Below are 26,283 nucleotides of genomic sequence, written 5' to 3'. Positions count from 1 at the left end.
TACTAATAAAATAACAGTGCCAATTGCAAACGCGTGTTTTGTCTTTATGAGTTATGACTGAATGGGAGAGAGCTTTCCTAGGCAAGCAATTTGCCCAATTTAATTCCCCCACACAAACCCCCAGCAACACATTTGAGAGTGGTTGCTTTTATTCATGATGCAGAAACACGCATGTACCCATCCACGGCCATAAAACCCTCTCCAGACCATCAGAGTGAAGCTGTTTATTGCGTAACCAAAATGTTCCATTTACAACTTTCGAACACTTCAAATCGTTGCGCCATGTGCGCTGGAGGCATTGCGCACACGCTGGTTGCTACGGATGAGGGGAGGCAGCGCTCGTCATCGCCATCTCAGCAGGGCCGAGTGGGGCAGGAAAACATCGAGCGCTCATCAGCTCTTTTTGGCCGATTACACGGAAGCGCTCCACAGTTACGGCAGGCAATAGCAAGGAGTTTTGGACTCTGAATTATTTCTGTATGAAGACTTCATCCAATAAACATTGTGTCAAGTAAATGCTGGAGAGGGCTTGCTTTAAACATCTGAATGACCACAAGCAAAGCAAAGACTGCAGCAGGAGGTGGTCCATGCAGCGCTTAGGGGCACAGAGCTGTGCCAGCATCAAACCAAGACATGAGACCTTCGGCCTCTCTGCCCCCAGGCAGCTCCCAGCACGCAAGGGAAGGGCCCTGCCCTCTGCTGCCTGCGGCTCTGGCTGCAGCAGAAGGCAAACTGCTGCTCTTGGGCTTTGGCTTTTTTTTTTTTTTTTTTTTTTTTTTTTTTTTTTTTTTTTTTCCCTCTCTCTCTCTTCTACAGAAGCAAGGCCAAGCCTGGCACTGGTTGGCAAAACCCTCCTGGCCCCAACAAAGAACTTTTGATATAAAACTGATATTAGCAACTAAAAAGCAACGTTCCCCCAGGTGGAAGGGTGGGAGGTGGTGATGGACAGACACTGTAGGTACACTGGCATAAAGCTGTAGCAGCATGTCTGTTCCAGACAGTGGAGCTCAATAGGTACAAACTAGGGAGTGCTTGGTTCAGAGGAGGCTTCAAACGCTCATCGTGTCCCTGACTGGAAAACAGCAGCCCCTGTCGAGCACAGTAGGGCTTGGCTAATTGCTGCTGTGTTTCTTTCTCCCCCTGCTACTGGCCACCCATACACACTTTGTATGGGAAAGCTCCTCCGAATGGAAGCAGAGGCTTCTCCTGCCCTTGCTTACAACTCTTTGTATTTACAGGGCGGCCTCATTCTATAAGCCCCTGCCATGCCCTAAGGTGAGAAGAAAGCTGCACAGCAGCACACAGCCAAAGCCCCTGCTCCATGGCCGATGGGGGCGAGCCAGCTGTGCCAATGAGCAGAGGCAAGGTGCATGTGCTTGTTTCTTTCAGAGAAAGGAGACCTGCATGGCTTGTTTTGCATCTGGCAGGATGCTGGCTCAAGGCTCGCGCCTCGAACAGGCTGCCTTCATGCCTACGAGGAGGTCTACATATGCACAACCTCGCAGCCACCACACAGTCACTCAGGCATAAGCAAGGCTGCTGCTCTGCCAAGACCTTCCTCCCCAGTGAGAGTTCAGGTGCACCAGGCTGCATGGGCAGGAGGGCCAGCCAGCCCGCCCCGCGAAACACGCTGCAGCAAGGTGGCTCCAGAATAGGACTGGGAGCGGAGGGGGTGTTTTAGGTGACCTTACGTTTCAAGAAGCCAGAGAAGGACACACTGAGCAGGGATTGCTTTAATGATGCAACATTGCCCTTTTCAGCATCCCTGCTTGTAGGTCTTTGGTCTGATAAACGAAATCACTGCGGAGCCAGTAGGCCAAACCTCCACATTGCTCTTGGATGCTCAACAATTACCTGGCTGGGGGAAGCAGGCATGGCCTTGGCCTACAGTTCAGGTTATCACACTAACAGCGTTCCTCTAGACAGGATGGGATTGGGGTGGTAGGGTTACAGAAGACCCAGTTACGCAGAATGAGTCAACACTAAGTGCTTACAAACTTCATTTGCCACAGAAAGATAACTAGTAACAGAGAACTCAGTTGAATGTGCAGGTGAGGTAGATCCACAAATGGCACGCAGCATTTGTCAGTGGTTGTGGTCTCTGCTTTGACCATCCTGCCAGGCGTAGTGTGCCCTCGGCTCCCTCTCTGCCCCAGCTCCTTGTGAGAGTGGCAGCAGCCTTGAGCAGGGCACAGGATCTGGGGCTTGGTGAGGTAAGGGCAACTACTACAGCACAGGACTAGGTGTTAAAGGAGGGCTCAAGCTCGTTTGGTTTGTTTTTTTTTTTTTCCATTTTCCAGCCTGTCTGAGAGCTGGAATCTGTCTGCTGCTTATCAAAATGATGGCAAGAGCTGCTATTTAGAAAGCCAAATACACTAAGTCAAAGCTTTATCAGTAACTATTCTTAGCGTCAATGTCATTCACAGCCTGGAGAATTTAGGGGACAACTCAAGATGAGCCTATCCCCATCCTTCCCTACTCATCATGGTCAGTCAGAGGTATGTGTGAAAGGGGAAGGAAAGTGGGTGTAAGTGTCGCCAGGCCAGGCTGGCTGTGTAAGCGTGCAGCCTGCCCGTGGAGGAGGCTCCACACTCACCACACGTGCAGAGAGGCAGCCCCCCTTGCCTCCAGCACCTGCCCTTTGGAAAAGAAACTGTTCTGAAGACATCTTGAAGCTGCTCTGTTCAGTGTGCGTATGATCTTTTAAAAAAAATGTTTAAAAATATATATATTTTTATATGTATATGTATTTCTTAAATTCCGTTTAGAAATGTAGCTAAAAAAAAGTAGAAAAGCGCTGGCGAGAGTAGGCGTGAGCCCAGCAGACTGCTGCACGTCCCAGGTATGAAGGCACGAGTGTGGAGACACACCTGTGGTCAGGCCTGTGCTGTGATGGTCTACCCCCACTCCTGATGGAGGTGTTCATTTGCCTTTGTACCCCTACCCCTCACATCATGTAAATAAAGTAACGGTGGCCTCCTACAGCCATACTGATGCAGAGTAGTAATACTGCCTGTGCTCTGGGCATAATGCAGGTAAGAGCAGTACGTGGCCCACAGTAGGGTTTGTGGTGGAGAACCCTGGCATCTTCTTAACGTGATGCTTTCGGGCTGGAGGGAACAGAGATAAGCTCCTTTCTTCGCAGGGCCTGCTTCTCGTCTGCATTCAGGTTCCTTTATGATGTGGGCAGGACAATGGTCCTTAAAGCCAGCAGAAGCATAACCTGTGCTCACATTAAGGCCCTTATTCACCTCCAGAGCAGAGGAAGGGGTCATATCACAATTATGTCCTACATGTTAAATGGAAGACATTGAAAATACTAGGCTATTTAGAAGACATTCCGTGCTTTTTTTAATGTGTGCAACACACTTCAGAATCGCCAGGGATCAGCTTGTGGCCTAGATTTGCTCCTCAGCATGGTCAATTGTACCAATCTTTGTGCATGGCTTTGTGAGCAGTCCAGCATATGAGTTTAATTCTAGAGTTTTTCTTTGCTGTTCCTCTTCCTACAGATCACTCTTTTCCTTTTCAGAGGAAGCCTGCCTCTTTCTACAGATATCTACAGGAGGGGAAGTACGACTCTGAAGTACTGAAGTTACATCAGCTGTATTAAGATCTCAGCAGCACTTTAAAGTAAGTGGCCAAGCATTATTAATTCATTGGTGCTCACTTTTACGTCGTTTATCATAACAAACTAGTGTGGTATTCATGTGGATGCAATGTGTATTTCCAAAGAAATTTCATTGTGATTTATCAATTAATTAGTGGGCCATTACACTTTATTAAAGTGTTACCCAGAGTCTTAAACATTCATTAGTGCCTTTAGAGCAAATGCTTTAGACTCCATTTCAGCCTACCAGTGTCTTGCAATCAGGCTGTTCTGCCAAAAGCTCGCTTCTGCTTTTCATGGTGTCAAGGACTGCAGAGGAGTGGTACCAAATAACCAAAAGTGAATTTGATCCCTCCAGCCTCATTCAGCTGGCCACAGACAATACACAGCACAGCATTTTTACATCTTTGCTAAATGGATATGAATAAGCGAGGGAACTGGGAGGGCTGCAGATAAAGCTTCGCTTGGTGGGGTAACTGTTGCTGAGTTTCAGTGTCTTAAAAATCTGTTCACAGAGAGCAGGTAAAAGCAGGAACCCAGGTAATTCAATAACTGCACGCACAAAAAAGCAGACAAGTTCTGAGAGGTTTTCTCCTGAATGATCTCCACAGATGGAGGCAGGGGGGACAGCATAGGTTTGCTACATTCAATGCCAGCTTCTCTGAAGAGGCAAGTCCATTGAATAGGGAGATTTAAGTAAGAGCGGCAGTACCAGCCCTGTGTACTGAGAGTAAAAGAGATCTGGCATCTTTATCACCAGAGCAAGAAGTCACCAGTAGCCAGGCCTCATCCACCTCTGACATTCTGCAGGCTGGCAGTCGTGCCACAAACATCCATTCTTCTGCCAGAAAAAAATATAAAAAGGATGTGATTTTTTATTTCTCCAGGCAATTCCTTGCATCTTTTTCTCTCCTAGCCTGCAATTTCTGGAGGGTGCACTGCCAAAAGCAGTGGTAGCTGACAGGTCAGTCTTAAAAAAGAGAATGTGTGTATGTATGTGTGCAGGCATAACAGCCCTGTCTGTACAAGCCAATCCCTTGTTAATTGAGATTTCAGCAGCTATTTATCAGAGGGGGGAAAAATAACAGGAGAAGAAATGCTGATTAAAAAATAAAATAGGCACAACAACAAAAGATGAGGCTATTGCATTTTGAACCAATGGCACTGTGTTAATAGCACGACTTTCCCCTTCCAAATCCCAGCCATAGCCCCTCCAATGGCTATGACACTGCCATTCGGAGAGAGAGGAGAGTTTGCCACTAACACAACATGGGGGAGAAAGCAAAACAAAACCACAGCCCTTCCTTCTCCTCTCCCCCACCCCCTCTCTCCGGCCCCCATAGTCCTGGGCTAAGAGAAGACCTGGCTGTGCTGCTGGGTGACCCGGATAAACGTTGTTCTCCTGCTCAACTCCTTGAGTTTGGCAGCTCCCACATAAGTGCAGGTGGAGCGCAGCCCTCCGAGGATGTCCAGGATGGTGAGTTCCACGTCCCCTCTGTACGGTACCTCCACAGTTCTGCCCTCCGAAGCCCTGGAGAAGAGATTGGTTACTGCATTTATGTCTAGATGAAAAGCATAAAAGTGTGTTTACTGGAGCAATGGTGCATGTTGCAGTTTACAAACATTCCCAACCCCCCAGCTTTATTGCTTGCTTGCCTGTTGCTGCTTGGTGCTCTCAAGCACTGAAATGCCTCAACTCCAGTCACCACCAATACCGGGAACTAGAAGCAGACAAATCTTGCAGATGCCTCAATAACCCCTGAATAAGCTTACAGATCTGCCCCTTCCTCCTCTCCACCATCTGCCTACAAGCAAGTGAAGCTTCCAGGTTTATTGCAAGGTAAACTTGACCTTGAGACTTGCAAGCTTTAAAGTGTGAGGAACGGCCAGGCTCAGGCAACTTACAGAAGTGTTGGAGCTGGTTCTCAGCAGGCACCACTCAGCACAGCTCTACAGAGGCTTCACAGCCCCTGGGCCCTGTCCCATGTCACTGACCAGACAGAGATGGAAATGCTCTGGCTATCTCCTACCAGCCTGATTCTCCAGAGCCCACAGAGATGGAGTGAGAGACCTGTTACAGAAACCCACTGCAGAGCTGTCCCCTGAAGCCAAAAGGTGAACTAGCACAGTTCAGAGCCAGGCAAAAAGGCCAGAAAAAAAAATAGCAGTGCTGTGAATACTGTCAAGTACGGGCACATGCCAAAAGCACATCTGAAGAGCTACATGATGGAAGAATCCGGGCAAATAACTTTCACTCCTTCCCCTTCAGCCTTTGCCAGCCTCACACTCAGGAACTCCTCCTGCAGTGGAGTTCCCCAGTCACCAGCTGAAAAGCTCTAGGCTTTAGAGCAAGCTTGTTCTGCACGGCACCCTAGCTCCTCTGGAGAGGTAGGACTTGGGAAGGGGAGTCTAAGAGAAATGCGGAGGGGAGAGGGGATTGCTCTCCTTCTCTCCTACAAAACAAAGGCAGAAATCACAGCAGGGATCCATCAGTGTTGTAAATGTGACTTTATTTACTCCTCCCTTAAACAAGTTGTCTAGGGGATACCACAAGAAAGAAAGGGCATGCCTGTCTGGAGGCTCCATTTGCAAATCATTAACAACAGGACCAGCAGTTATGTGGAGGTACTTCAGTGTGAGCCTGGCTATATTTCACTCTGTTAGTTTAAATGTGAGGTCAGAGCCCTAGGGAGACAATAAAGGAGAAGTGTTAATGCGCCATGTGAATAAGGAACCATGATTAATCTCCCTACATCTGATGAGTAATTGACTCTTTCTTGAAACTTTTAAATAAGCACTGTAATAAGCAGCCCATGGAAAATGTATGTACCACCGCCACCTAGCAGACTGCACAGGGCTCAGTGGTGTGTTGTAGGGGAAAGGGGTAGAGTTTGCAACACGTATCACGTTGCCCAGATCCTGCTGATGAATCCTGTCATCTGAGTCCCAGGGGAGAGCGGTGGAATCTTAGTAAGTGTATGCACACGTTGTTGCACTATTAACCGCTGTAGTCTGCTCCAGGGGTGGGGTCCGTGATGGGTGTATAAGCAGACTGCGATGTTTACCCCTGTAAGGCGGTGCTCAGGATGGAGGAAATGTACTGCTACAGCAGCAATCCCTACTGTCCGGTCCAAAGGGAGGACAAGTGGAGTTTATAACTGATGTACATTAAGATTGTGATGATGTTGAAAGAGTTCATAATGGATTAACATTCAAGGAGTTCTTCGCTATGTGCCTTGCAGCGGTGAGGAGTGCCATATAGGCTGTAAATTGCTGGGCTTGCTGCTTCCTGGTTTGAGTGCCAAACTGGTTCATGCATGAACACCGAATAAATTAATGCATGACTGCCCAGTTAATTTTTTCATAAGCATCCAATTAGATCATGCATGCATGCCCAAATAAATTATGCACCCTTTTAACATGCATGAGCATGCAGGTAATTGCTGTACACGAGTGCTGTGCTTGGCATATATGGTAGAGTTTGGGTAGCAAGGGCTGCCGGGGTGACCTGTGTGGGAGAAGGCCATGCTCTGCTTCGTGCCAGTCACAGAGATGGCTCCACCTGTCTCTGAAAATGGTATGAGCCACCAAAACTTCAGCCAGTCGGGGGAGCACGACACCTCCGCTCAAGTGTATTTAAGAAACAGCAGCAGCCACTGGGAGAGGAGACACACCTGGACACACCTGAGGAGACATGCAACTGGAGATGCACTCTCGAAAGCAGATGCTCCATGCCAAAGATGTGCACTCCCAAAGGGACTGTAGCCCTTGGGTGACCCACGCCAGAGCAGGGACAACCACAAAGGGACTGTGGCCTGCGGGCAACCCAGGATGGAACAGGCACAATAAGAAGGAGTGTCAGACAGAAACCATTACGCACATGACCACAACATCTTGTGCCACCCCTTTCTTCACTGAAGGAGTTGGGACAGACTGAGTGTGACCTGGGGTGAAAGTAAGGGCAGTTGAGACATGGCGGGGTGAAGAGAGGTGTCTGGCTTAAGTGGAGTCTGGAAAGGGGAGAGGAATGCTGATAATTTACTTGCTTGTTTAATTACCCAACAGTGATTAGAAGTTTGTGTTAGTTGGCAATAAATGAAACTAAGTGAAAAAAATCCCCAAGTTGAGACTGTTTTGCCAGCAACAAATGCCTGCGCACCAGCCATGCATAGATTACAAGGGATGTCACAAAAGCTGGCACACTGGGCAAAGAGCTGCATAAGCAAGTCAGCAGGAACTGCTGAGGGATTTGCAGCTCTAACATCTCTCCTGGAGTTACGACCTGAAACTAACCCTTTCTCAGGACAGAAAGGTGAAGAGGGAGCAATTCGGACTTCCAACAGCTGGGAAAGGGGTGCTCAGATGCTCTCAGCAGAGACTCTGTGTCTCTCACTGGCCACTGAATGGTGAATAGACAGGGAGAACCTGTCTATTTGCTTTTAAAAAAAAATCATTATTTGCTTTAGACTTTTTGCACAGGGTCCAATCTGCAGCATGCCCCATAACTCCCAGCCAGCTCAAGCCTGCTGCTGGCACGGGGGGATGTGCATGGTGGGTGGGAATCCTGGTAGAGTGCATGGGGTGAAGCACATGGGATGGTGCTCTGTCAGCCCGGTAAAACATGGGTCAAGATAAAGCAGTCAGGCTGCCCCAGCATGAGGCAACCTTACGCGTGGAGCATTTAAGAAATGGCAGCAATTGAGGGTAGGTCTTCCAGGTTATCATTTGGGCTACAGAAAAAGACAATAAGTAGCAGCCAGCTGCTGGTGCTATTCTGTCTCTGTGGCCCAAATTCCACCCTACAGTTAGTATAAAGTGCCAAAACCCAGCTTAGTAGCAGCTGTGAATTGCTGAGTAACCACAGTAGAACTGCAGTGTTCACACAAAACCTTGAAATCTCAAAAGGGTTAACAAAAGCAAATTGGCTCTAACTGAACAATACTGCATGCGGTCTCTGTTCCTGCTTGCCTTATTTCTTTTCCCCCATAAAAGAAACTTAATAATTGCCTTTCAGAAATTCCCAGCTCTGACCCATGTTCCTCATGGAAGGAAGTAACAATGTAAAAATAAACCAATATATAAATGACATAAAATAATGAAACTGAGTATATAGGTTATATACAAAATTAAATGGGACCAACTTGACATGTTCATTACGAAAACAATTACTCTCACAACTTTATTCCCTGCTACAGTCCTGCACCATACCTGTCAATTTTAATTTAATTCTTTGCTGGAGGCTCAGGTTCTCCAGCCAAAATGTGTAGCTTTGAGAAGATGAAGTTAAGTGACAAGGAGTCTGATTCTGCAGGGGGCTGAGCACACTGAGCTCCCCACTGCTTGAATAAAACATTGTGAGTGCTCACGCTCTTTTAAAGACAAAACAGCTTATTGGGGTCACTGATACAGCCTTACAGCTAGACTTTTTAAAAAAATATATAAAAATATATATTAAAATATATTTTTTACAAATAGATTTTAATTTTTATAAATAAAGAAGCCCCACTGACTTGACCTGTTGGGGGTATCCAGTATTTAAAATGCTGACTTAGAACCCTTTTAGTTCAAGCTTGCCCTAAGCTCAACTAGTAAGTGACTAAACTTCCTGTAACTTTTCCCATAAGAGTAATTCAAAGCAAAGCCTTACCCTGTTTCCAATTGTCCCTTCGACGCCCAGCCCATTTACAGTGCTGGATAACTAACACTTGCTATTTTAAACCACAATGACACTCATGCTGGGACAAGCCAAGAAAGACCAAGACCAAGGTTTGGGGAGCCAGCGCTGCAACGTGAACAAGATGAGAATTGGCTCCTTCACAGTTAACAGCCAAGGCTTACAGATGTAATGTCTGGAGCTGTTGTAGCTAGCAGTAGACTGGGAGACTCATTCCATGTTACCGATTAGTGGCACAAAAAGACAGTATCTCAACAGACACAGATTGTGCTTCTGCTCCCTTGTTGCCGAGAAGATTTCAGAACTTGATCTCCAGAGGACTCTAAAATCAGGATGCAAATGAAAATACTGCTATGGATCAAGCAAAATTTGTGTAGTATTGCCCATAAGGAATTGAAAGGGTCTATCTAGACTAAGCCAAATACAGTGTCTTTCTGTACATCCTTTACTATTACAAGACATAATACTTGTACTTTGTCTTATTTTTAAGGGGGACCAGTATCAATTAATTCTCCTGCTGGTGATAAATTTTGTTGCCCAGATCACATGCACACCTAACTAGGTGGAGCAGAATTTAACAGCTGCCTTACTCCTTTGGCCCACTGGTACAGCAAGCTCTCTCAAACTTTTCCCACAACTTTCACCAGCTCTGTGGTGGCCAGGCCCTAAATGACTATGCTGCACTGAGATCCATGCAGCATGCCTGGGCTGCTCTGTGATCTCTCAGGGAGCTGCCATTAACTACATTCCTGACCAACACCAGGCCCTTCCCACACTCCAGCTGACACAAGCACAGGGTAGCAAAGAACAGTAAGTTACCGAAGTTCAGATAAAAGGTTGCCAGCACCTCTGTGTAACTGGCAGGTGCCACTTTTAAATTATGAGATAATTACTAGTGCTGTCCACTCAGACCATTTGTTCAGAGGCTTTGATGACAAGCAGATTTAGTGGGGGACAAAAAAAAAGCCCCAAAACTGTACACTGCTTCTGGGAACTGGTATATGAACCCAAAGTGAATCAAAGCTCAGAGGTATGCCCCTCTGCTCCACTCTTGTGAGACCCCACTTGGAGTACTGTATCCAGCTCTGGAGCCCCCAACATAAGAACGACGTGGACCTGTTGAAGCAAGTCCAGAGGAGGGCCACGAAGATGATCAGAGAGCTGGAGCACCTCTCCTGTGAGGACAGACTGAGAGAGTTGGGGCTGTTCAGCCTGGAGAAGAGGAGGCTCCAAGGAGACCTTATCGTGGCCTTTCAATAATTTAAGATGGGTTATAAGAAAGATGGGGACAGACTACTTAGTAGAGTCTGTTGCAATAGGACAAGGGGTAATGGTTTTAAACTTAAAGAGGGTAGATTTAGACTAGATGTAAGGAAGAAATTTTTTACACTGAGGGTGGTGGAACACTGGAACAGGTTACCTGGAGGGGTGGTAGATTCCCCATCCCTGGAAACATTCAAGGTCAGGTTGGAGGGGGCTATGAGCAACCTGATCCAGTTGACAGTGTCCCTGCACCTTGCAGGAGGGTTGGATTAGATGACCTTTAAAGGTCCTTTCCCACCCAAACCATTCTGTGATCCTGTGATTTAGGCCAAAGGAGACAGATGGAAATGCTCTGAAGGAGACTGTGTCTTGCCACTTTGTACTAGGTGAACTAGTGCACATTTTAAGGGTCCATTTTAACTCTTCAGATGTGGTAGACAAAAACCATCACAAGAGCCAATGTCAGTGTGGAGGACAGGAGGTGAGATCAAAGATGATTTCCATCTAACGTGACGTTTGGGATTGCTGTGGTCCTATCAGCATGTCTCTGTGTCAAAGTGGGAATTCCATTTTGTTTTGTGGATCCCATTCTGCTTTACATTCTGCACTGTCACCTTCACAGTGCTGCAACTCTTACAGCTGGACACATTGGGAAAAACACACATGCTGGAGTAGTTATAGCAGACGAGGTCAACAAAACCCTTCAGTCCTGAATGTCTGGAACAGTAGGTAAGGTCACTGTCTCTGAGACTCTTACAAACAGCAATTTACCAGATGGGACCAGAGCCTGAATCTATCCCAGCAGGGGAGAAAAATCAAAAGGAATCCCTCAATAAACCAGTGCATGCTGTAAGACAGGAAACATTCTCTAACAACATATGCAAGAACCATGTTGTCTAAGGGCAGTGACTATACCTGCCACTCAGAAAAGAAAAGACACAGAGGTTCTGAGTCATCTGCTCTTTCAAAAAGTCAAAATTCTCAGCACTTTCCGAAGCAAAATAGCAATGGACAAGAGATTCCTTTGCAAAGCCTGTCTTCCTTTCCTCTCCCCTGAGGATTTTAGCTCAAAACCCAAGCTCCGGCATGCTGCATGATTTGGGGCTACTCTGGTGTTCTGCTACCCAGAAGTGGTAGGAAATCTGTACAACAGTATTCTGCTGCCTAAGAAAACTGTCAAACAAATACAGGACAGAGTCCTGGGGCTACTGCCTGTGACTGAGTGTGCTTCAGAGGTCCTGGGCCCTCATTAGGGTTACAATTCTTGTTACACTTGACTCTATACTGGGCAAACCTCAGCTGAGCTTCGCTGATTCACCAGGCACCCACTTTCTGCAAACAGAAGAGATCATGTGGGCCAGTCAGGAAGCCATACACCAACAGAACACCCAACTTCGACAGGCAGAGGGCCAGAAACTGCAGCCTGGTATGCCACGTTCCAGCATTCAATTCATAGACATCCCAAGAGACCAGTAAGTTAGAACAGTGCCAAATGACTGCCCAGACCACGCAGCCAGCGCTGCAGTGACAGAACACTGAACTGGTTGCAACTGAGTGAACCCAGCAGCTCTCAGCTAGCCACCCCCAGCTCCTTCTCCCTTGTCTCCCCCTTGATGTCATCCCTCCCCTCAGATCTGCTGCCGTAAGTGTTGGTAACAGCTTCCTAAGCAGGAATAGAGGCATGGACCTGTTGCCAACAGATGCCTTTTGCACAACTGCGCTCCCGAAGTTACTGGATGGTTGGCTCACTGCAATTGCTCCTGTGTGGAATTCATACCTGTATTCAGCAACCCCTCCTGCATGCTTCTTCATGGCTGTATCAGAGCTCATTCCATAGAAGAGTTTCACCTTCTTGCCATTCTTTTCCATTATCTCTCCCGCACACTGGTCATGGCCTGCAAACATTCCTCCAAGCATGACAAAATCAGCACCGGCTCCTGCGATCAGCAAAGTGACACATAAGAAAGGCAGAAGAGAGTGAAAGACAAATCAAGAACACAGTGGCCTCCAAAAACAATAATCAGCCCTAAATAGTTTGGTACAGAGAGTCCTCTCCTGTAATAGATCAAGCAAACTTGCAAGAAATGCTTTACTGAAGACCTGACACATGCTGAATTTCTCTGATATTTTAAATGGAAATAATTATTTTCTGTTGTGATGACAAACATATAGATTATTCTACTCCACCCCACACTTTTTATTTTCAAGTGCAATTTTAACCCTTTACTTCATAATAGTATCCAAGTACAGTTTCTTAATAACTACTATTGTGACTGCAGTACTCTGAAGCCCTAATCACAGGGCGGGGATCTGTTGAGCTCAGTGCTGTACAGAGAAGACACCTCCTACTTCAAGGCCTTTCTAGGCTACAAGCTCTAAGAGGGAATGTACCCTGAAGGAAGGCACACTCATGAATGTAACATACTCCTCCCAACACTGACATCAAACAAGCAGATTTTTAAATTAAATGGTGGATGTTTCAAGTCCATGAGCCATACGTGTTCAGTGTAGGTCTGCGTGATCCCTTGTCAAAGATATCTGGATGGGGCTGTTATTTCCTTCCTGTTGTTTAAAAACTCTGGGCCACCACCTCTGGGTTCTGTGGTACTGAGCATGCACCTCAGAGGAGGTCTAACCCATAGTTACAAGTCCTAAATATGTTCCAGATACTGAATAACAACACTAAATACTCAATCATGCCTTTCAGTAGGTCCATCTCCCCTGGCTTTGGAAATCATGAAATCAGTTCCACTGGGAGTAAGATCAGGAAGGTTTTTGGAATAATTCTTCATTTTCTATTATGATTTCCAATATTTCCAGCTGGGCTGGAACTATTCCACCAGCAGCTCCTCCTGTGATATTTTGGCATATCTAGTCTTGCTTGGAAAAGTTTGGCTTTTACTCTTTTATAAGCCTGTGGTGACCCATCCCTGAAACAAAGCATTTTCCTGTTCAGACTCTCTGCTTCTTGAATATGTATGTGTCAGAACAGGCCTACCCTCTGCCCAGCTTCTTCCTAGAACTGGCCAAAGAATGGGGCTATAAACCTCACTTCATAGAAGGCAGATGAGTCTGAACTAACCCCACCCCATTATGAACATGTGCAAAGTCTGGGCAGATCCCATGCTAGGTGTCTGGCATTAGGATTTGCTGTGATGTCTGTCACTATCCAAACAACAGCACTGGACCTTGAAATCTAAAGAGTAAATGAAATCATTATAAAATCTGTTCAGCTTCTGCCATCTGTTTAGAAGCCCTGTAGACAAACCTGAATTTGGGAGTATTTTGATCCTAGAACATGTGACAACTCTGGCATGTGCACTGATTTTAAAAGTCAGTTCCCTCCCTCCACCCCTTTGCCAAAGAGCAGACCTAGCAGCAACGTCTGGGAGCAGAGCACCCAGCTGCTCTGCTGACCTCACCTCCCTTTGCCTGGTTGTTGTTTGAAAGGAACAGTATGTCCATGGTAAAGAAATATTAAACATGAGGCTTGTACAAAACTGCTGAGCACATCACAAGCAATATTTATAGCCAGGCACCCATTCAGGTGTCCTATCATGCCAGCTACCTGGTACAGTTCTCCAGAGCTCTCTTGTTTCAGATGGCTGAGTTTTAAAGCCTCGGTTTGACTCACACCAAGTACTACTATTAACCTGTCAAAACCGAAGGGAAGGCTCATCCTTTAAGACATTCTCAGTTACTGGTGGGGAGCTCCTGTTGTTATCTGGCACAACCTTGCTCCATTTCAAAAAAAAAAAAGTACCCTGGGAAATCTAGTTGATGTGTTTGTTCTTCAGGGATAGAGGAAAACAACATGAGGAAGGAGGGATGGATTTGGGGTCAAGGTTTCAAAAAGGGCCTTTAAACAAGTCAAAGGCCTGCTAAAGGACTCTCTGGACTCTTTGCCTTGTCAATACTATCCCTTGATCCCCAATTCTAGTCCTGTCTCTGGCTGTGGGTCTCACAGCCTCCAAATTATTAATGCAAAACAGTTAGATGAAATCTACACTTCAGAATCACAGAATTTTGTTTCCTATGCACTTAAGTATCTATTTATTATTTTTCTTTTGACTGCGTATTTTGGGAGGAAAGCAAATGTGTTTGAATTACAGGATTGAAACTCATCCAACTTGAATAACTTTTGCAAACTACAGTATAATTCATCAAGCTCTTCCAGAAGAGAAAAGCTATGTTACAGCAGATGCAGCATGTCTAAACACTGGAATGACACATGCTTACTGTCCCGCAGCTCCAGAAATGACAAGCCTGTATTAAATATGCTTTTCCAGTGCTCTCCAGAACTTTCCACCCTGCTTCAGTGTTGCAATGATGTCTGAAAGTTTTACGTCTGTTCCACTACTCTTCTACCAGTTAAGACCCAACCAGGAGGCTGTAGTTTTTAGCATGGTCTTTCTTTACTTACCCATTTTTTTTTTGTACGACCAGAAGCATTGGTGACGTTTGCAACGCCGAGCTACAGTCTTTCATTTTCAAGTACAGATAGACAGTGTGCCATTATTTCAGGTTGTGGGGGACTGGGAACACCTGGCAACAGCTCCCTAGATAATACAGGATGTGATGGGTTACATTGCATACAAGCATCCCAGTAGCTCGCCTAGAGTTTGCTAGACTTGTTCTGTTTCTACACAATGCCACTGCAGTGCACTGACTTCACCCCTTAAGGCCTATGCTGTATCGGGGCTGATTTTGCTCATTCACATTTCCCAGTGCCTTCTCTTTCAAACTATTAGAGAGCATGTGTGCTGACGCCAGTCCGATCTTGCAGCTCTCACAGTTCTGCTGGATCTGGATGGAGTCCCTCAGATGTCTTTTGTCTGCCTGATAATACAAGTTACTGATAACCATGTTGGCTCTGCACAAATTCAGCTGGAGTCAGCCTGGATTTGTAGCCTGGGCAGCCCTCCAGGCAGATGCAGTGTAAGTCTGCCTGGAGCACAGCTGGGCCTGGAATCAACATTCACCTGTGCTCCAGCTGAGCCAGCAAGCTTTGCAACAGTATGTGTAAACACACAGCTATTGAACACAGGAAAAAAAAAAAAAGCCAGTATGATTTGTCAGGTATATTTTGAAACCCGTATATGTCCCCAATTGACGTTTCCACGTGATTTTTTCTTCCTTTCCTTCCCTGCTCCTGTATCTCTTCTCACCACTGCTGTAAGGAAGTGTTAAAGATGCTGGCGTAGGATTCAAAAGGCACATTTTGTTCCTGGCTGTGTCACAAAAAGATATGTGACCTCAGGCAATTGAACTTAGTATTTCTGTGCTTTGACTTCTCATCTTTAAAAAAGGAGAGAGTAGTGCCTCCCTGGGGCATTCTGAGAAATGTGTTTATGTTATCAGCCCTTCCAACTGTGCAGTTATGTGAACCATCTGAGAGCCCAACACCAAGTTCTTTCATGCTTTCTCTCATTCCTGCATTAAAACACTTGTCTTCCTGATCAACCCACATCTTTTTCATTATCATCTCCAATACCCAGATGGCAGTGACATCTCCAGTTTACCAAATCCATAACAGGTTCCCATCCAGCAGTTCCAGAATTCCAGTAGTGTCTCCCAAAGTATCTGTCACTCCCAGCATTTTTGTCCCCCAACTTCAGTGCTTCTCTGTTCTTTGCCTTTTTAAATAGGCTTCTACCTTGTTTCCCTTCTGTCAAAAATACCCAATCTGCCTCTGATTTCTGACACCAGTCAATGGTGTCACCTTCCACTTGTAAAGCTTCTCAGCATTTTCTTCATGGTTCTTCACAATTCTTCACTTGTGCTCAATCTGTTCTACTCGTCCTGTTCCCATGAATTTGCCTCCTCCAGTTACATTCTTAGCCATTTGTCAATGCTAGTCTTCACATCTGGGACTCCGTCACACTTTTTATGATTCAAACGGCTGCTTTGTCACTGCTTTATAATGAACACCTCAACATCCCTTTCATGAAAACTTTACAATGATCCACCAAAAAGAGGTAGTATAATCACTCTAAGCAAAAGTCCTCTTTGTGTCTCTTGTCTGTGCTTTGTCCAGGCCTCTATCCCCACATGAAATTGTACATCTGTGTGTTTTATCACCCAGTCTCTGCTATCCAATAGATTTATGTAACTCCTCCTGCCCAAGAGGCTCTCAGCAAGCACAGAGGTCTGTGGTAGGCAATCCAGTATCAGTATCAAGGCTGCGGCTTGTACATGCTGGGCATGGAGGCTGTCTTCTATGTGGCTCACATAGCCAATCACCTCAGTAGCAATCAATAAATGCTGACAGTAGTAACATTATCTAGAAGCTTATTTTGCTACCCACCTTTGACAAATGCACACCTGACTCCAGCTAGTCAGATGCCCACAGTGTGTCTGCCTCTATTACACATAACCAGATAGGGTAAGTTTGTTGCCTCAGGGTAATCTCTATCAGTTCCAGCCCTGTACCTGTGACACACAGGTCAGTCTGGCCTACTGTCACAGTAGAACTACTGCCTGTATAATCTCAGCTTTCTGATGCTCCTCTGTCCTAGGGACAACCCATGGTAGCCTTCAAACATGTACCACTGTGAATCTCAGCACCTCCTGACAATCAGCAAGGCCAGAATCTGCCCTTTCATACGTTTCAAGCAAGTTTCTGCTCAGTTAGCCCAAAAAGACTAGAAGGACCCTTCAGATTTGCTATAAACACCATGAAAGAAAACATTTTAAGCACTTTGAAATTGCTTCCTGTTGTTCTAACTTCTGGAAATGTCCTTGTCGAAAAGACATCTTCCATGGGCCAGGTTTCTGTGCAGGCAGTTGAGAATGCAGTGAGGTCGCAATTTCAGTTCATAAGCTTCCAAGGACAACAACGTCAGCAAGAACCGGGCAAGCTGTGGAGCCAGAGAAAGTCAGGCAGAACAAAGGCCTGACTGCAGGTGCCATGATGTCAAGAGTCGGCTGGGCTGGGGAGAGGGTGGGTGTTTTTTTAATCTTGTTGTCAAAGAGGGTGGATGCCGCTGTGCAGCTATGTCAGAATCACCCAACTGGAAGTATCCATTCCCTACGTCACATCACCCACTAGGTAACACAAGGGTGATGTGAAATCCTGTGACTGAGCAAATTCCTTGCTGGTAGCAATGACTCCACGGCTGTGCTTTAACTTCTCTAATTAAGTCTTCCTTGTCATCTGACCTGTCTAAAAACAGGAGCTGACTGCAAACTTAGAAGACAGATTTTTATTTCAACCTTTCCAGGAGGTCCAGAGTTTTTCTTGGCAGGTCTGTAATGTGAGTTTAGGCCTGCCCCTGCTTTCCATACTCGCAAAGCTTCCTGCCAAGCAGACATGCTGTATCATAATGCGCTCTCTCTTGCATTGTACCACCCTGAAATCTCAATGAGAGACTGTGCTGTCCCACTGTATTCCGGGTATTACTTCACTGTGACATCTCCAAAGGGTCTGGCATTTTGAGAGGTGAGGGAGGGTCTTTAAATGTCCTGTCAGCTCAAGATGCATTTAGGGCCTGGTTCACATATGCTGCTGCAACAAGGTTATGGCTAAGTGACAGTCCTGACCACACCAATATAACTTTCATGCCCAACAGAAAATACTCACAGATTAAATTCTCTGTTCTATCAGCAAGAGGTGGTGCAATTCACTGAAGCTAATGGCATGAGAGCAAAATCTGTTAATTATCAACTTAGATGTTTTAGACATCTGCTCAGCTCTAGGGGATACAGTATAAATAAAATTTTGTCTCTTCAAGTGGACAGCTGATCCCAAGAACATCTCCAGGGATCTGGCCTGCCTTTTTGTTTTGTTCTTCTGTCCAGCACACATTCCACCATCTCTTCGTCCACTCAAGGCCCAGGTCAGCCAGATCTGGCAATGTTACAGGCATTTTCGAACCCTGCTCAGAAGAAACCCTTATCATTTTTCTTTGTATTACCGTCCCAGTGACTGTACCCCATGCACAGCCAGCCGATGGTTTCTAAATAGGACTTCGACCACTGTACTTTTGGTACTGACTGGTCCAAAGAGCAAATGCATGTCTGGTGTATTAATTTCACTGGAGTCACCCACAGGGACGAATGTAACCTGCTGCTGATTACACATTCGGGGTCAAACTGACTCCGGCATCACTGCTGAGGGTGCTGGAGCTGGGCGGGGTATGGCACTACCCTCTGTCCTTACCAAACGCTTTGGCGACATCTCCTGGGCAGCTGCATCCGCCATCCTGCACAAAGAAAAGACGACAGTGAGTGGCAGCGAGCTCACTCAGGGACCCGGTGAGCACTGGCGCTCCGCCACCTGCAGCAGAATGGCCTCTGCTCAGGAACAGCGTGCCAACAGCTGACTGTGCACCAGTGGGATACATCAGTTTTTAGGGAATCCATCCTAGCCTTTCTATTGCTTTCCTTCTTTAGGCTCATTTACTCTAGCGTATAGTCGACTGATAATACCACCAGCAACAGCAGCAATGCAAACCCCCAAACTGCAGTTTCCTAAATCCCAGAAACTGGCAAACAAAACCTGCTCTGATGATCTGAATCATTCCCTGGCATTTTAGTGAAAGGCTGTGTGATGCAGAGGTACCACAAACTCCTACCTGAAACCACTAAAGACATTTAAAATAACTTTCTCAGCAGTTTACAATACATTAAAAGGTCACAGTGGGAGGAGTGAGGAAATACACCATCAGCTGGATTTTGATCTGATAATATCTAAGAAAATTGGGTTAGCTAATCTTTGATAAGTGAAAATTAACCTCTCATCATACTCCTCACTGTTTGCTATGGGTTTGGTAAAGAAACAACAGCACTTTGAGATCTTTAGCACTTTAGACCTATGTGTTTCAGTTTCAGAGCAAAGAAGTGGCTGATGAGGGGGTTTCGGTTGAGATGGGGGAAAGTTATGTTTGTGTGATAGAGCTGTAAAAAAGGAATGACACATAGCAGAGCTCATCATGTGCTATGGTTCTTTAGGTTTTGTGAAGGTCTGAGCATCGGATGAAAGATCCTTCTACCCTACATAGTCATTGTACCTAGAGGACTCCCCATTCCTTTCATGATCAGGGTCTGTTGCAGACTGACAACAGCTTTCCTGCTTTTGAAGCTACTCCCCAGACTGTATGGTTGTTTCACCTCCCCGTTGGCAGCAATGCATGCCTGTGTATGACCTGTAGCTGAGCGTGGCCAGACACCCCCACCATCAGCCATTTCACAAGTGGCTTTCGTGGGTAGTTGGCACTGGGGCTGAGTGTTAGAACCTCTCTGTGCGCAGGAAAGGATTCAGACACAAACTGAGCAGGTGGATCTGAAAGTGAGCGGCTTTTCAAAGGGCATCCCACTGCAAACAGCACCTCGTAGGACTTCAAAGGCTTTTATTCCGTTTGCTGATAACCTCTAGCACATTATGCTTTTTTTGAGCTAGACACCCTTGCTGTCAGCTCCAGAAAGGAGTGCTGGGCTGACAGTTGAATCTCTCTCTCCTCTTAAGGGCTCTGCTTGTGCAATTCTTTCCCTCTGACAAGTCTGTCAGAGCCTGAAGGAGGGTGTGAGTGTGTGTGCATGTGTCAGGGGAGAAAAAGCCAAGGTAGAAAGAGCGGTCTAATAATCTTCAAAGAGTACTGTCAGGAATTTGCCTGACTCCTACTGTCTGACTGAGACAGGCTGGCTATCAATGCCCTCTGGTAGATGGGTTTCGGTCTGTTCTTGTTGGGTGGCTCAGTGTCTGACTTTTATAATTAACCCAGCAGTGGAAGTGATGGAGTCTTTATGTTTTCAGGAGTACCATGGGCATAGTGTGTAATCATTAATCATGTGCTTCAAAAAAGAGCACTTTGAATGTCACCAAATTACAAAATGATGAACAGATTAACAGACTTTCTCAAAAGCTCATGAGTTACCATTTAAGATAAAAGGAACCGAGGATGATGATTCACAGCACTTCTTTATCTGTAGATGTTTCCACTTACTTCACATAAGCAGGTAAATTTAATAATTCACAGAAAGGGAAACAAAAAGGGGACATACTAAGCAGTTATGCCAGAAGACGCCATACAATAAAGCTATATGTGTTAAACCACTTCAATTCCATGTGAAAAATCAAGTGCTCTGTTTAGAAAATAAGACTGTGCTCCTGCTGCATTGCCTGGGAAGCTTCCCCTTACAGTTCAGGTTGTCCCAACAGGGGCTGGGCTCTGGACTTGTAGAACTGCTGAGCTTCACTCACGGAGCTTGTTGCAGGCTTAGCCTCTACCTCAGAGCACTGGGAAAACGTATCTGTACAAATCCCCTGTGTATTCAGGAGAACTGGCATTATTCTGAAGTAAGCCTACTGGAAAGGTTGGCCTTGGGGCCTGTAGAGGGCATGATTCTGAGACAACTGGGTGCTAAGCTGAAGGAGAGGGGAAAATAGCTTTCTAGTCAACAGAATTATTTTAATGGGACTAAAATAATGTTATTTTCCCCAGTCTTGTTCTCTGAAGAGATAAACCATTTTACAACAACAAAAATTAGCCTGAGGAAAAGAAATACAGTATGGAAAAAAAGTATGAACTGGTAGAATATTTAATATTATATGCAACTTCCAGTAAGTTTATAACTATGATTTATATGTTTCAAGCAACATTTATAATAAACTGCATAACCAGCCCTTCCTACAGTATCAGCAAACAGATAGCTATTTATTACGCAGAAGATATATAAAGTATGTGGCATATACAGCAGTAGAAACAATGCATATGTTGCTTTATGCTGAACTACACATGCTGGGCATATTTCTGGGTGGAGGAAGAGATGGTATGGCAGTAGCTGAGTGAAGAACCCCTTAGTCATCCTTTTCACTGAACACTGGTGGCCCATCATCCAGGCAGGGTGAAGGGGAAATAGGGATCTCTATCAAATTATAGCCAAATGAGAGGATACATGCAAGGCTGCTTTCCATTCCCCATGTTGCTGGCTTACTAGAATACATGACTGCCTCTCTACCCAGCAGAACAGTTCTCTGACCTACAAGAAACAGAAACTTTATCTCAAGTAGGGCATTTCTGAAGGAGGTCTCCTGCTAAATGGCCCCTTCACTGTAACTCACTGCTGCACTTTCTCAAGGCCAATGGATTAGCAAGAATGAAAATTGAGACTATTGGCTCCCAGACAAAAAGCACAGGACAGAAACAGGGCCTGTATCTTAGACAGGGTTTCCTCTCTTCTTTCAGTGAGTCATGAAAGATTCATTTCTGAGGTGAGCTTTGAGTCTTAAAGATGAGCATGAGGAAAGTAACTGGTGCAATTTCACCTCCCACTTCTTGGTATAAATGACTCTAGAAAGACACCAGGCATTCACTTGGACTACTATGTTTGTCTAAAAACGGTCACCTTCTTTGTCAACGTATCAGCTTCAAAAATCAAACATGATCACTTCAATAATACTAACACTTAAAATCTCAGTTTGTGCTGCCATTCTAGCAGAGCTACTGCAGAATGGGCTTCAAGCGTGCAGTGTTCCTTGCAGTGCCTGTACTGTGTTCAGCAATATCACTGTCTCACTCCATGAGTGGGACTTCTTTCCCTTCACACGTAAGCTGAGCCAACGTAACAAGAAAAGGGAGCAATTTGATGAAAGTACTGGACAAGACAAGAAAGCGCCCCAAGGGACTACACCCATATCACACCATCAGCTATGAATCTACATAAAGAAAGCTGGTAGGCTTTTAATCTTTTCACATCCTTCCTACTAATTCCATAGCGATATAACAAAAAAACTGCTGGACATATTTTCTCCACCTGAATTGACGTAGACAGCTGTGGTAATACTCTCTGTTGAGGTCTTCTTTGGCTCAGGCAAGGTGTGCACCTTTCTGAATCTACATAATGACAGCAGTGAGACATTTTGAGGATGTCATGTATACTTGTTGCCACTAGACCCTATTACATACTTAGGTTTACTCTCATATGGTGTTTTTTTCCCTCAGGAGGATACCTCTCTTTTGTGATACTCTTGCCAGAGCTCTGGCAATAACCATGCAGTCCAGCCTTTTCTTTCCCCAATAAACACATCAATATCTATCTGAATGCTGCAGAATTCAGGCATAATATCATCACCCCTGCTTTAGTCTCTTTAGCTTGGGTGAGAGAGTTGAGTTGCAGTGGTGTAAAGACCCCAGTTACAGTTGAAAGTAATTCTCTTGGCCCAGATGTTGTAGCAGACAGGTATTAAATTATCCTCCTATACTCTCCCTGTAATGGCTAAGGAGTTGATAGGTGTGGGCTCAATAAAGCCAGTGTGACCTAAGCAGGTCAGGAACTGATCCATCCCCAAAGCAGGAAAGGAGAGGAGGAATAGTACAGAATCATCTCATTTTTCAACAGTCTAAATATACACTCCCTGTTTTCTTGTAAAGTCAGGATAATAACATTCTTCTGAGGGCGGCTAGCAGAAAACGATCATTGCAAAAGTAGGATGGGTCTCTGAACACCACTGCTAGGCTGACACCTATAGTTATCCAGCCTTCATAGTAATGAGTCAAGTCTTTCATGCTCTATTGCACACATTCTTCTGTCTACTATAGATATAAAAATTTGTAATACTGCCCAGGTCATAAAATCACTGACTGTGATGATTCTTTTCTTCTGCAAAATTCATACAGGGGAGCCATGGAGAGGAGAGAATGCATATGCATTAACAATAAAGAGCAAGCGAGATCCAACTGTAACACATACTTATTTTTCTGCTCCGTTATACCCACAGATCCAGAAAACTTTGCCCATCCACAGTCAGTTTGTTTTCCTCTCCCCTCCTTCTTCAACAACACAACAGACCTCTTTCCTCACATGGATACTAGTTACAACTGGGTCAAATAAATCAGGGCCTTCCAGTGATCTCACTTGGCAGCAGATCGAAAATTCAGTGTATGGTCTCTTCTAGGGCCACAGAGGAAGACAGTTGGCTGTGAGGGTACCTGTGAGCACAGCACACTGGTTACCCCCTCTGACTTCCTGATTATCAGCTGCCTCACAGACAGCCTGCAGAGACTGTGCAAGCCTGACACAGTCAGGGGCACACTGACCAGCTGGGCATGCTTAAGCACACGGGACCTCTGGGTGCTGTAGGCTGCAGTCTAGCTCAGTCTGAGACCATGCTTACAGATTTACTTTTTCTATATGAGATTAATCTGGTCTTGCTGGTAGACTGGTAGTTGCCATTAGCAGGCAATACAGAGACATGCTCTTTTTCTCCACAGGCTCATTATTTCCCCAGAGCATTGTGAGAAAATAAGCGATTCATGTGCCACATGTGCTCAACAGAGTCACCTCTGAAACACTCCTGCCCCGGCACAGATGGCCTCTGTGAGGATGCTATCTGAATCAATCCAGCTAGTAGAGCACAGGTGGGCTCGTATCATTTTACCTTGGACTTCTCTCTACTGCCTGCCTCTCCCTTGTTCCCTCTGTCTGGGAAAGCTATGTTTACAATTCACTCACTTTTCGGAGATCTTTCATAGGAATTACTGTTTCCTTCAATGTGAAAACACTCCCAAGCTTCCTAGTCTGCTCATGTAACAGCTTACTCCACTCAGGGACCAAGAAGCAGCTTTCCAAAGGCAGAAACGGCAGTGAGGTGCCCAAGTCCTTTTAAATATTAGAGGGAGCTGGCTTCTTTACATGTAAATCTCCACTGACTATATAGGAGCTAGTATAGGGGTCAACTGGAGATGACCGAAGGATAACCTTTAATATGCAGGGTACTGGACTGTTTGATTCTCATATTCCACAACGATTTGCACAGTGGGAACCTGAGAGCAGATGATATTTACTTACAGAGATGATATGTCCTTTCAAGCCATGTGCTGAGTCTGCACACTCAATAACAGCACTTAGCTGCGGATAGCCCACTCCCGTCTTAATCCGAGTGGTACATACAGAACCTAGACAAGAGAACGAGAGAAAAAGGCATAGCTCATTAGGCTGACAGAAAAGATACAGCTTGGTTTCTTTTTCTTGTGGAAAAAAACATGTTTCTGCCTGTGTTATTTTTTCCCTCAAGAAGTCTCTATTGCCAATGTTGGCTTCTCATGGATAAAAGGAACATACAGAAACATGAGTTTTGAAATGCTGTCATACCACTCCATGGTAGCTGTAATTGAGGTAACTAATATCCCCCTTTTCTTCTCCAGGGCCACAGTTCCCAGTTTATGTCTCATCACTAATGCTTCCTGGTGAGTGAATTACTGCATCACGAGAAAGCAAATCTGACTGAGGTGCCTGAAGGGAAGGGGGACAGAAGGACTAGAGTCACAAACCGTGAGACTCAGCAGCAGTATTTAATATCTGAATATTTCTTCCAATAAATATTTCTGTATCTTTTCGATATATGTTTTTAAAAATAATTCTCAGGGAAAATTGGTGCTGCATAATACTTGAAGCAGAAATATTTGGTTGATCCCACTAGTTGGGAATATAAGCAAATTAGCACACAGCATTTAAAAAGTGAGATAAGTAATCATCAGAAAGCTGCACAGTGCAATATTACAAGAAATATAATTATATCTGATTATTAAATTAATAATATTTATACACATACATGGTGCATATATATATGTATTTATAAAGGCATATACATATATATAAAAAACTACTTCAATTATAGTTCAACACGGTAACATGGCTATAGCTCTTCTGGAACACATTCTCTGGTTTTGTCCTCAAATTAAAAGTCAAAATGAGGACTGCTTTTTGCCCGTCTAAGTCTTGTAAGTTAGGATACCGACCACAAAGGTCTGCAGGATAACAAGAATTTCAACAGAGATTCTAAACCAGATGCAGTGAAATCTAGATACCTTCACCCAGCTGATATCCAGGTCTACTCAAGCTAGCAGTAAAGTAAAAGTTTTGAAAGAACTTTCAAAGAACTGACAAGGTGAAAACACTAAGAAGTATTTCTGCAAAGTATGAAGAAAATTAGTTTAAAATAATATCCACAGGGTATGTACTTATATATGTAATGCTTTAAAATAAACCTCTGTAATTTTCCACAGGATTGACCACTATCTGGAAAAGAGCCTCAAGATATGATCTTTTGTGAGGAACTTTTGTTACTTGTGGTTTTGGGTAGTCAACTTGTATAGATCTGTTCAGCAGGATCTCCAGGGAGGGCTATACAGCATTTACTCCTAACTATTTCCACTTTGAGGCTACAAACTATAATAACTCTTGTTTTATATCCGAACTTGCCCATGACAATTGCACCATGACATCTCTGTTGTTTATTCTGAATGTATTCTGCAGTATTTATTGTTGTTTGCTGCCTCATGGACCATAACTCTTTGGCACTGCAGAGTAAACAATCCGTCTGCACTGCACTGGCTGATCACAGCTATACTGTCAGTGGCACTTCTCTTAGTTTAAAATCTAGCCCACCTGCAGTCTAAGAAGAAAATCCAAGAGGAAGGAGCATATGAAGAAACACACAGGGGAGGGAAAGAAAAAAGGAAAGACAATATGGTAGTATATGCCACACAACAATATTAGAGAAGGCAGGAAAAACACTGTAAGAAGTTTAGGGTCCTCCAAGAGCATTAATGTAAGTTTTAGGTCCCAGGCAACAGTAACAGGCAGAGGCAATGTTATCCATACTTCACAATTACTTAATGTCGTTTCATCTTTGAAGACATTGACAAGATGGGCAACCTCAGCTTAACAGAACACAAATCATGAAGTTATTTTGAAATCTATCTTTGCTTGATAGAAGTGGATACCTGAACACTGT

At 44.9% G+C, this 26,283-nt stretch overlaps 1 protein-coding gene across 1 annotated transcript in view; it reads right to left on the bottom strand.

Moving 5' to 3' along the window:
* Window positions 1-4,740: 4,740 nt before the first annotated feature.
* The window catches only part of GMPR (guanosine monophosphate reductase), a 40,421-nt gene continuing 18,878 nt past the window's right edge, over window positions 4,741-26,283 (bottom strand). Inside the window, exons 6-9 of the mRNA XM_086740173.1 lie at window positions 24,336-24,442; window positions 18,709-18,751; window positions 12,325-12,484; window positions 4,741-5,141 (exon numbers count right to left, since the gene is read on the bottom strand). Of these exons, the coding sequence (XP_086596299.1) occupies window positions 4,961-5,141; window positions 12,325-12,484; window positions 18,709-18,751; window positions 24,336-24,442 (491 nt within the window). The 3' untranslated portion in view covers window positions 4,741-4,960. The remainder of the gene's footprint in view (window positions 5,142-12,324; window positions 12,485-18,708; window positions 18,752-24,335; window positions 24,443-26,283) is intronic.

Source organism: Chlamydotis macqueenii, chromosome 2, assembly GCF_036417535.1.
Source record: "Chlamydotis macqueenii isolate bChlMac1 chromosome 2, bChlMac1.mat, whole genome shotgun sequence".
In the NCBI taxonomy this organism is placed as follows: Eukaryota; Metazoa; Chordata; class Aves; order Otidiformes; family Otididae; genus Chlamydotis; species Chlamydotis macqueenii.
This window is presented reverse-complemented; position numbering and strand designations above follow the sequence as displayed.